This window comes from Pomacea canaliculata, linkage group LG1 (assembly GCF_003073045.1).
Source record: "Pomacea canaliculata isolate SZHN2017 linkage group LG1, ASM307304v1, whole genome shotgun sequence".
NCBI classification, from domain to species: Eukaryota; Metazoa; Mollusca; class Gastropoda; order Architaenioglossa; family Ampullariidae; genus Pomacea; species Pomacea canaliculata.
The window spans coordinates 25,666,418-25,679,066 of NC_037590.1; the positions used below are offsets into that span (position 1 = coordinate 25,666,418).

General features: G+C 40.0%; 1 protein-coding gene across 5 annotated transcripts in view; it reads left to right on the forward strand.

Annotated features, from left to right (window-relative positions):
- LOC112575188 (protein N-terminal asparagine amidohydrolase-like) overlaps positions 1-12,649 on the forward strand; it is a 45,860-nt gene that overhangs the window by 25,570 nt on the left and 7,641 nt on the right. For all 5 annotated transcript variants that reach the window (XR_003101583.1, XM_025256884.1, XM_025256857.1 and 2 more), the window contains exons 8-9: positions 8,944-8,997; positions 9,878-9,978. Coding sequence is in view for 4 of the 5 variants with exons in the window: in XM_025256884.1 (XP_025112669.1) it covers positions 8,944-8,997; positions 9,878-9,978 (155 nt within the window). In the remaining variant the exon portion in view is untranslated. The remainder of the gene's footprint in view (positions 1-8,943; positions 8,998-9,877; positions 9,979-12,649) is intronic.

Genomic DNA, 12,649 nt, shown 5'->3' on the forward strand with positions numbered 1-12,649 from the left:
GTGCTAATTTATTATTTTTAGAGCATTTTTCCCTTATTGCCTTTTCTAGGCTTGTCCAAAATAGTTTGGTTGCCTTACAGCTCCAAAATAGATGTTCAATTGTCTCCCTTTCGTTGCCACAGAAAGTGCATTTATTATTAACTTCTATCCCCATATACATGTATTCTGCCAGGCAGTTTGTACCTAGAATTCTGTGGATAATTCTGCACTGAAACCATCTCAGTTTAATATCTTTTATTCCTTGAAACTTGGAAAATATTATTTTCCATGGTAATTGGGCCCCTATTTTATTTTCCCACTTTTCACAACATTTGGGCCTGATTGTGTTTTCTGTCAATATTTCGTAATAATATTTGGAACCTTTCTTTATAGAATTAATTAGTTTAATAGTTTTTGATGTTTCTTGTGCAGTGTTGTTCCTAATTGTAATGCCCATTGACTGAACAAATTTTTTAATTATTTTTGCACAGCCCATGTACGTAACTATATCTATTGTTGTTCCATACTTGGCATTAATTTCACCCAGGGACAAAAGTACACCAGATTCATTATAGAAATGTTACCCTTACTAACCCAGTTTTTTTAAGAAAATAGCCTTCTGGCCAAGCTGAAATCTACTGTTTAAGTGTATTGGCTCTGCCATCACCTCCTCTGATGTCTCTGGCTTGACATAATAATAGAATTCCTTATAAGCATTTAATACATCTTTCCAAAATTTATTTTTATGTTGTGTGTCACAGTACACATTTGGGCCATATTTATCTATATCTACGAGTTTTGGGTATATCTTTATCACTACATCTTTCCATTGGTGTTCAGTGACATTTAGCTTTTTAATCCATATTAGCTTTAGCGCTTTTATATATTGATAAATGTTGGGTATATTTAAGCCACCATTAGGAACAGTTTTCACTGCAACTTTCCTGTTTATTCGATCAGGTTTTCCATCCCACACAAAGTTAAAGCATTGCTTTTGGAGTTCTTGTATATCTTGGATAGAGGGATTAGGCAGCAGTATCCATAAATAAATTAATTTTGATAGTATTAATGATTTTAGCACAGCCACTCTTCCCATTGGTGTAATAACTCGTTTAAGCCAAGATTTCATTAAATTCCTTGTTTCAACATATTTTTCCTTAAAGTTTAGAGTGTAACATGTTTCTAACTTAGTGCTTAGCCATATCCCTAATATTTTAAATTCTGATGGGTTCCATTGAAACTTCAGGTGTGGGGAATATTTTATGGGTGAATTTTTTCTATTTCCTAACCAGATAGCTTCTGTTTTTCCGAAATTTATCTGCAGTCCTGACATTCTAGTGAATTTATTTAATGTAACCAAAGCGTTATTAAAAGATAATTCGTCGCCTTCCATAAAGATTTGTGTGTCATCAGCAAACTGTAATATTTTGTGTTCTTTTTCATTTATTCTAATACCTCTTATGCTAGCATTTTTCCTTATCATTACTGCTAGGACTTCAGCACAAAGTATGAATAGGTACGGTGATATTGGATCCCCTTGCCTACATCCACGTTTTATTTCGAACCAGTCTGATAGTCTTCCATTAACCATAACCGCTGACTTAATGTTTTGGTAGAATGTTTTTATCCAGTTACAGATATCAGTCCCAAATCCAAGTGTCCTTAATACTTTGTGCATAAAGGACCAGTCTATGGTATCGAACGCTTTCTCATAATCCAAACTAAGCAATAAACCCGGTAGATTTTTGTGGTCGACGTATACTATCAGGTCATATATAAATCTAATATTGTCCCCAATGTATCTATTTGCCATAAATCCTGTTTGGTCATCTGCGACCAGTAATGGAAGTACTTTTTTAATACGCGTGGCTATACACTTTGAACCTATTTTATAGACCACATTTAAGAGGGATATCGGCCTCCAGTTTTTAATAAATTCTCTAGACTTATCACCCTTAGGTATACAAGTAATGAGTCCTTCCTTCTGAGGATGTGAAAGTTCCCCATCTCTGAAAGCCTCGTTGAGTGATCTTATGATAAATGACCCTAATTTCTTCCAGAAAAACTTAAAAAATTCTGCTGTAAACCCATCGGTTCCTGGACTTTTCCCATTTTTCATACTCTTAAGGACATTTCCTGCTTCTTCTATGGTGATTTCTCCTTCCAGAGCTTCTGCCACCATGACGGGCAATTTAGGAATACCATTAATTAGCTCATCTAATTCACACTGTTCTACTTCTCCCTTTTGATATAGCCTTTCAAAAAATAATTTAGTTTCAGTCCTTATTTCCTCTGCATCTGTAATACAACTTCCATCATCTTTAATGAGTTTCATAATTCTTTTATTGACATAGTTTCTTTTCTCTAGGCTATAAAAGTATTTACTAATTTTTTCTCCTTCTGCCAACCATTTTGCCTTTGCCCGTATTATGATCCCTTCCATTTTCTTTTCTCTAAGGGATCTTAATTCTATTTCTTTTTCCTCCAACATTTTCAAAATTGAGTTATTTTTATTTTGTTCATTTTCTAGCACTTTAATTTCCTTTTCTAAATTTCTTTCTAACTCAGATGCTTTTTTTTTTCATTGTTGAGTAGGCTATACTCTTTCCTCTAATTTCCATAAGTAGTACATTCGAGAAACAATTTATCTGATATTGTTAATTGTAGGTCTTGGTCTGTAACTTTAGATAAGCTGTCTCTATTATAAGGGAGTGCAGCATATTGTTCTACAACTCTGTCAATGGTCTCATGTACTTCCTTTACATATTGAGTTTCCTTTAAGAGAGAGGAATTAAATTTCCATAAAGTGCGAGGTATTATTTTATCCCCAAACTGAAGATTAAGAGTAATCATTGAGTGGTCTGATCTATATCCAAATTCAATATCTGCCTCGGCTACATGTTGAAGTAAGGATTCTGAAATAAGAAAAAAGTCCAGCCTACTTTGTTGTAAAGGGTTGGATCTTCTCCAGGTGTATCGCTTTATTTCTGGGTTCAGATATCTCCATATATCTATTAGTTCTAAATTGTCTATTAATGTTTCTACGCTTACGCAGGCTTTAGGATTATTTATATGTTTATAATTATGGTAATCTTTGTTAGAGTCCATAACTAGATTCCAGTCTCCCCTATTATTACTTTACTAATCTGCGTATCTTGAATTAAGCGTTCTAGTTTCACATAAAATTCTGGGTTATCTTTATTTGGTCCATAAATGTTGACTAATAAGAGGTTCTCGCCCATAATTTCTATTACTGCCAAAATATAATCTCCTTTCTCATCTTTATACACTTTATTAACTTTAAATTCAAAATTATTTTTAAATAAAATTCCAACACCTCTAGAGGAGGTATTATTGGATGCAAAAAGGCAGGTGTACCCCCATTCAGATCTAATATACCTTTCTTGCTTAGGTTCAAAGTGTGTATCTTGTAGGAAATATATTGAATAATTTTTTTGTCTAATATAGTTAAATACATCTTTCCTTTTCTGTAAGTTACCCAGTCCCTGACAATTAACTGAACAAATCTTAATGCTAGTCATGTTTAGCCTTCTAAATTAAAGTCAACAAAGTCAAACGCCTTGCCTGACGGCCAGTCTTTTTTGACTTCCACTTCGGTTGCGATCTTGTTGCACTATCTTCCCTTATGTAACTGTCCATAGAGCCTTGTTTTTTCCCCTTTCCGCTTGCACCTCCGTTCTTGCTCTTACGCCGTTTGGGTGTGCATATGCTGTCGTCTGTCATCGGCAGTTGTGTCCCTTTGACCTTTTCAGCATATCCGGCCGTCGTGCTCCTTGTCTCTACCCGGCTAGTCTGCACGGGTACCCCGTGCGTGGTGTCAGGGTCACGACTAGATGGGGACACCGATGCGAGGATGGGGGGACGATACTTGCACATTGCTGTCAGGTGGACACTCGCTGACATCGGCTGTCTGGCTGTTGTTGGCCTCTGTTGCACTGGTGTATGGAGGTGTGTCCTTCTCCTTTGTGTTGTCGCCGGTAGATGTCTTGGTAGTGTTGGATTCAGCAGGGCATTTAGTGGGCAAGACAGCAGTCGGAATCATCTGTAGGTTGTTGATAATGCTACCTCTGCGAGTAGCCTCGTTCGTGTCTATTTGCTCCCCATGCTTATCGGCCCGTAATATGGTGTTATCCTCTTCCTCATCTGTTTGTAGAGGTAATAGCAGTTCCGCAGAGGTAAGTAAGACTGACTGCTCCGGTGCTGTCGGACTCCGTTGTTCCGCTGCGCTGTTACTAGTGTGTATTCATCAGTCTGTTGCTTTAGGGCTGCCTGGTGCTGAGAGGGGGATCTGTCCGCGTTGGTTCGAGGATTCTCCCTCTCTTCCTGTTGTCTGTTCGTATTTTGGTATAAGGGTCCTCCAACGACGAGCCGGTCTCCTCTGTAGAACGCACGCACCCCGCTATTTCTGTAACACTTTATGATCGACTGTTGTCTTTCTGTGAGATCACTAGCCACAGATACACCTTTTGCTCTCAGTTTCTCTCGTGCTTTGGTAAGTATATCCAACTTGTCAGACCATCGAGTGAATTTAGCAATTATGGGGCGTGGTTTGATTTCCCTGTTTCGGGTATGTCCTGCTGGCACAATTTTCTTACAGACTCTGTGCGCTCGCACAATGTCAGTAGTTTGCCACACTTTCCCTGGAATTGTTTCTTGCAGGAGTGTATTATCGTAGCAGCACAGGTTTCGTATGAATCCTCTCCAGTTTCTGTTATTCCGAAGAACTTCAGGTTGTCTCTGCGTGAGAAACCTTCGAGCTTGTCGAGCTTGTCGTCAAAGACCTGGAGAGACTGATCTACATGATCTTTTAGTCTCTCAGTGTTTTGCTCGAGCGACTCTTGCCTTTGTTTAACTTGTTGTAACTCCGTAAACAGTTTATCAATGGCCCATTTGAAAAGTCTCAGTTCGTCTCTAACTTCGTCTATGTGGTGTTTAATGTTTTCCTCTTGTTTGTTGAGTAATGTCTGGATATCAGTTAAGACAATCTCGTTGGAGCGGGCCATAGGAGGTCCACACAAGGCTACCGCCGTGCTCAACCACAATAAATTTTAATTGAGACAATTTTGGAGACAATGATAGTCAAGATGGTGCTCACTGACTATATCGCAAACGAATTATTCACTCCCAGTTTTCTAACCACGAGTACCTGTTGTTCGACAGCTCCTATCAACATCAACATCGCCTCGCTCACCCCTTCATACTTCAGCATATCTTCTTTCATATCTCTCGTAACTGTCGATAAGTCCTGGCTTGAGTCCGTGCTTGACTCAACTACTTGCGCTTCGTTGAACAAGAGTCGGACAACACATCAAAGTGCTTTTTAGGACAGTTCAGTAGTTGTTTTTCGACATATTCTTGATTTTTCCGATGTGAATGGCAGTGGAGTTGAGTTAACCTACTCCATTACTGATTTTGTAGCTCAAAACGTTTTAAAAAGAGACGAAGTTTTGTTGAAAAAGTAGGAGCACAAAATTATGCTGCCATCTTGGCTGCCTGAGCAGTGTTCACCCCCGTTTCGTTATCACTTAGTCTCTCGTTTCGTTATCGTGCTCTAACTGCATAGCCATTTTTCTTTTCTTTTCTTCGCCGATTTACTATCACTTTTTTTTACTTTTATTATTTCACTTGTTAACTCTAACCGCGTGTTTTCTTGTACGTCACGGTATCTGGTTTTATTAAGGAGTTATTATACACCTTGTCAAGTCTCACTTTTCGTCGATTTACTTTACAAGGCGTCACTTAAATGCCCACGCAGACTATACCCAGACGTTTAGAACTGCCCGGAAGTTTCGATCCACTACTAGGGCTGTAAATTTCACCTAAGTCAAACCAATACATGTAAATGACTACAAACCATAAATAGCACGTCATTGTCATAAGCGACTGGCTCTCAACCTTCCAGTCATCCAATCTCTATAAAGAAAAGTTACTTCAGTAGTTCCAAATGTCTTCAATTTTGTAAACGATAACGGTTTCTCAAATAGGAACCGTGACTGGAGATCGGTATCTCAATGCATACAGACTGTCCAAAATTCTCCCTTACTTTCGGGAGCGGTCCGGTGGCGCAACGGTTAGCGCCTGTCACCAATACAGTGAAGGTTGGCTGCCCAGAGTTCATTTCTCGTCTCGGGCACGCTGTTCTTTCTCTGCACGTGGCATCTGTTTACAGGGCTGGCTGCCTTGCCGTAATATAGCCTCAGTTGCTGGCACGGCGTAAAACACCAATCCCCCCCTCCCTTACTTTCGGTGAAGTCCAGGAACAATCACACTTACACACACTCCCCTGAATAATCTCCCTTGAATGCTATAATCTGGGGCCGCTGACCAACAGGCCAGGCTGACGACGAAACAGTGTCTGTACCCCAGAGCAGGGAGTGTTGACTAGGCAGACACACCTGGCTGACGACGATACACTTCCAAACTTCAGAACAGCAGGTGCTGACTAGGCAGACACTCCTGGCTGATGACGATACACTCAAATCAAGGACGTGTACATGGATATTAGTTCATGCTCCAATGTTACAGAGCAGCAGATGCTGACAAGGCAGATACACCTGGCTGGCGACAACATATTTCTGTACTTCTGAACAGCAGGTGTCGACATGGCAGATACACCTGGCTGGGGACGATATATACTCGTCTTTCTTTCCCCCTAGGTAATTCCTTGACTAGGCAAAAAATTATTCTGATTCCCCAGTCTCTTTCACACAGAAATTCGCTACAATGTCTCTTTTCTTCGACGACTGGCGTTTTCCCCCAACTGCAGGGGCTCACTGAACCTTGCGTTCACTCATGCACGCTTTCTTATAACTTACTCATTTCCATGCATTGCGACTAACAATCCCTGCCTCCCAACAGACATGGGTGACAACCCCCATTCCTAACATGCCAGGATAGGTCATGGACTGACTTGCCACCCTCCATATCATCATTGAGCAGTCTATCGAGTGGCAATCTTCCCTTAATATAACTTTGAAGACTTTGAGAAGGCCTTTGTGGACAGGGACGTCATCTGGAGGCTGATGATCTACTTTGGTATTGCACCTAAGCTCATTAACATTATCCGGGAGTTGTATGAAGACTAGTCCTGCCACAATGGTAAACTCATTAAACCTTTCTTAATGCATACTGACGTAAGACAGGGTTGCATATTATCACCAAAAATCTTCCTGATGTCCATAGACTGGACTGCACTAGACGACCCAAGACAACTACACTGGTATCCAATGGACCTTCACCAAACGGCTAGAGGATCTGGACTTCGAAGATGACATCAGTCTTCTATCTCATCGGCAACAACATGCACAAATCAAACTGAGTAAGTTAGCAGAGGATGTGGAGAAGACTGACTTAAAGGTCAACAGAAAGAAGACCAAAGTGATGAGAATCAACAACAAGCAGGAACTCCCAATCCAACTTCAAGGAGAGAACATCCTGGAAACAGACCATTTCCCGTATCTGGGGAGCATTGTCAAATTACTTTTGTGTCCTCTCCCTCCGAAAGTCCTTAGCGAAAAGCTCTTATTTCCATCCCTTTAGATCTGGGTGTTGACTCGACTTCAGCACCTCTCAGGGACCGACGCTCATTCACCATATTCAGCTTTTACTGGTTTCATCAAACAGCTGTTGGTACTGAAGCAATATACGCTCTGTTACAGAACGGGTCAAGGCATCTCTGAAGTCAATTGCTGAAGTCGAGACACTTCTCAGGCAGGGTTGCAGTGAAGAACTTAGCTTTGAGCCGACCTCAGACAACTTTACTCCACAAGAGCCACATGCGAAAGACTAAGACGCTGATGTCACTCCCCAGAAGTTTCTCCCCAAAAATGCTGAGCTTGCATCTCGATCTTTCTTGTGGAAAACGCTGAGCTGGCATCTAGATCTTTCTGTCAACATGCTTCCATTCATCATACGTCAGAACCCCCATTAGATGACGAAGAAAAAAAAAATCCGCGCGAAAATTGCGTCAGCATTCGCGCGTCTTTGTATCACAGACAGTACCCAACTAAAACAAAGAAAAAAAAAACACTCGCATGAGTCGCGAATCGTTACAGCCCAACTGAAGGGAGCTGTCCAAAACCGGGTTCACTGGCGAGGTGTTGTTGCAGCCCTATGCTCCACGAGGAGTAATGAGGAATAAACTAAAAACTAAAACAGAAATGGCTCATCCACTCACTCACGTTGCCATCAACATCAATTAAAATACTCGTTTATTTTGAAAAAAAAAAAAAAAAAAAATGCCATGAGAAGTGATGCATAAAACTTATTCACCAGCAACTGGTGCTATTATTTTTACATAATAGCATGATGGAATTTGCACTACAAAACTATTTCCCTGTGCTCTTAAGATGAAAAAATTATGTGATACCCATTGGTAAAATGAAAGTTGCATTAATATGATGTGTGAAGGAGACTTGTTTTTCCTGAGATGTTCCTCCAGTAGTGTGCAGCTCAGTAGCTAACATACCCAATAAAATACAGCTGGAAATAATTTGTTGTTGGAAGCATACACCATTTTTTCTTAAATCACATATGGGGACACACCTAGTCTGGCTACGTGAATATAAGGTTTAATATGGCTTGACACAATACTTTGTTTTTATAACTCTGTATGCTAGCAGTAAATTAATAATGCACAAAGAAGGTGCTTTGATCCATGAAAATCTTATTTCTACAAATTACAAAGAAAACTGCATTTCTAGCATCATAGCACTTGTATAAATTGCTGTATTAATGTGCATAATTATTGTATGGTGAGCAGATATGCACATATTTAGCTGTCTGTGTATGTATTTACATATATTTATGTGGCTGAACACATATTTGTCCAAATTTATCTAATAGGTATACTGTATGTGCATAAACTTTATTAAAGAATATGTTTAATTCACTTAATATGAGTGCTTTGCGGCAGTACTAATCCTTATTTTTAAACATTTTCAGATGTAAACACAACTTACAAAAATGGTGTTCCTTTCCCTGTCATATATGGTGTTGGTAAGACTTTGCTTTTTAAATTTTGTAAACAATTATTTAACTAGTTCCTCATATTAATAAACAGATCAAAATTACACTGGCATGACACTTATTTTCTTATAAATAAAAGCATTGACTAGGATAACTATGAAACCTCAGAAGCAACAGGTTTTCATAAATCTAATATCTTTGACTAGCAGGAAGGAAAATGCATCAGCTTTTAAAATTGATTTAGATGAAACCTTTTGGTCCTAAAGTGTTTCACTAAAGTGTTTCAGTACCATGGTACTAAGCTTTATGCTTTACTATTTCAGATTCTTAGGCTGTCTTATGCAAAATTGTCTGATCATAAGTGTTTTACTTATTTTTTACATTTATTTTTACTTCAGTAATGATCATTGTACAAAATAACTTCTAAAGTCATTTTAAAAGTTTATTTTAGATAATATTAGAGAGGCATTGATAATTATATAAATAAAAATACTTAATGTTTAGAACAATGAGTGGGTTAAATACTATATTATATAACATTACTGTAGCTCATTTGAAATCTGAAAGTCACCCAGGAACTTGACACTATGTAGTTCTGTAATATATAATTCTATGATTTTTATAAACATAAAAGGAGGTTCATAGTTCTTCACACTGTACATCAGTACTTTATAACAGAGCCAACTTTCCTAAAATAAAATTCATTGACTAAATGAGAAACTGACTTTATTTAATGGATATGAGTTACTGGGTAAATCGCATGTGATTTGTCATGTGGATGTTGTCTTCTGTTAGTTGTCATGCTCAGTGAGATTGGAAAGTAATGCATAAATTTCACTTTGCAGTACTTCAGGACTTATCACAATCTCAGAAAACTTATGTCAAATTTAAACATTTTAAATTAAAACAGCTGTGGACGTTCAGACAGGAGCCATTTATAATGCTTCCTTTCCGGACCATGGGCCAGATGAACCTTTGCGCAGTACTCGAGTCTTCAGTGGTAATTCTGATGTAAGCAGTTCTTTTTTGAATATAAGATTTACCAAATTTATTTTGTGTATACAGAGAATTAGATGAAGTTCTTTTTTGTATTTCCAAGAGACTGTTAAAAAATGATATTGGGTAATTTGATAGTTTCAAAGCTTGACGTCCTGCACATGTATTTATTATTTGACTGCTTCGTTTCCCAAGCTTTTCTTTACATCTTTACTGTCATGGGCTTGGGAGTTATAAAACTACTCTTGTTCTTCTACCTTTAACTCCCCCTTATAAACAGCTGTGATTTTAAAATGAGAAGCCTTCACTGTAATGGGAGTCCCTTTTGGGCACAGCTTTTCTTGCTGGGGGTGAACACCCAGCTAAAGCAACTAAGCTGACCCACCCCTTTCTCTTATGCTTTTACTTTTTCTCCCTTATCTGGCCCTATCATCTATATTCTTCTTCTAATCAAACATATCCCTGTCATACTGAAGATTTTTCCTTCCTGTCTTCTGTCTACAATGGTCTTTTTTCTGTTTGTTTTCCCATCATGCCTTTCTTTTGATATCATTTTTCTCTGTGGCCCACACCAACCAATCGGATGGTCAATCAAATCAGAACTGGCATCCAAGGGGGTCACAGCAGTGCAGAGAGTTATTGTAAAGAAGGACGGAAAATCTACTCCTACTAATACACTCTTCATAACTTTCTGTCTGCCCAAATATTCATTGAGGTTGGGTATTTGTGGGTCAAAGTCTCTCTGTATATACATATATACCTTCACCGTTGCGCTGCTTCAGCTGTCAGCGTTATGGTCATGGGGCTATAGCTTTTGCAAGTCCTATCACCAGAGGAAAACGCACCAGAGAGTAGGAATCTTTAGATAAGGAATGTTGAGGGGCCCTGGCCCCGTTTTCTTGTAGTGGAGGGCGCGAAGCCGGTCCAGCCGCTCTCGTCCCTCTCCCCAAACTTTTCTGCTGTAAAATGTCTGCACTCTGGATAGTTACTCGTCCAGTGCGCAAGTCAGAAAGCGTCTGAAGCCCTGCGCCAATGGGAAGGAAAACAGTTCGTTGATCGACACATACAGGTAACTGCTCACCAATTCCTCAACTCTTCAAGGGGGTCATTCGTTGCCCTGACCTTGCAGGGATGTCAGAACTAGATATCAAATCAGAATTGGCACCCCAGGTGGTCGCAGCGGTGCAGAGAGTCATCGTTAAGAAGGACAAGAAATCTATCTCGACAAATACATTTTTCTTAACTTTCTGTTTGCCCAAAATACCTGACTTCATTGAAGTTGGGTATTAGCGAGTCAAAGTCTCTCTGTATATATCTTCTGTATATACCGGGGATGAACTGTGTTCACGTGCTGTGCGGACGCTTTTTTTCCCCACGCTCTTCAATACAAGGTGCATTTTGCCTAGTTTTACAGAAGTTCTTCATCTTTGTGGTGTATTGTGCAAAAAATATACTGATCTCTCAATTACAGGCTGCATAGAAAAGTAAATTTTATGCGAATATTCAGTCAAAATATTTGAATTTTTAAAAATTACGAAAGAAGCCCGGTGACCACAGTGTTCAACGGAGCGTGAACAGCACGGCGGTAGCCTTGTGTGTACCTCCATTGGACGCTATGGCCCGCTCCAACGAGAGTAAAGTCTTAACTGATATCCAGACATTACTTAACAAACAAGAGGAAAACATTAAACACCACATAGACGAACTGAGACTTTTCAAATCGGCCATTGATAAACTGCGTGCGTTCTACAGAGGAGACCGGCTCGTTGTTGAAGGATCCTTACACCAAAATATGAACAGACAACAGGAAGAGAGGGAGAATCCCCGAACCAACGCGGACAGCTCCCCCTCTCAGCCCCAGACAACCCTACAGCAACAGACTGATGAATACACGCTAATAACAGCGCAGCGGAACAACGGAGTCCTCTGCGGAACCGCTATCTACCTCTGCAATCAGATGATGAGAAAGAAGATACCAACAGATTACAGGCTGATAAGCATGGGGAGCAAATTGACACGAACGCTGCTACTTGCAGAGGGGCAACAGTGGAAAACCGACATTCCAAGAGAATTCAGTGCACACCGACCACAATAATACACGCTTTAGGCAACATTAGCAACAACCTGCAGATGATTCCGACTGCTATCTTGCCTACTAAATGCCCTTCTGAATCCAGCATTACCAATACATCTACCGGCGACAATACAAAGGGGAAGGACACACCGACATACACCAGTGTAACAGAAGCCAACAACAGCCAGACAGCCGATGTCAGCGAGTGTTCACCTGACAGCAATGTGCGAGTATCATCCCCACGCCCCGCATCGATGTCCCCGACTAGCCGCGACCCAGAAACCACGCACGGGGTACCCGTGCAGACTAGTCGGGTAGAGACAAGGAGCACGGCCGCTGGATATGCTGAAAAGGCCAAAGGGACACAGCAGCTGATGAGAGATTACAATACATGTACACCCAAACTGCGCAAGAACAAGAAAGGAGGAGCAAGCGAAAAGGGGAAGAAACAAGGCTTTCTGGACAGTTATATAAGTGACAAGAACACCTCAGATAGTGCAACAACATCACAGCCCAAGTGGAAATAGGAAAAAAACTGGCCGTCAGGCAAGGCGTTTGACTTTTGTTAACTATAATGTAGAGGAGATAACTTGTTTGTAGATTATATCACGT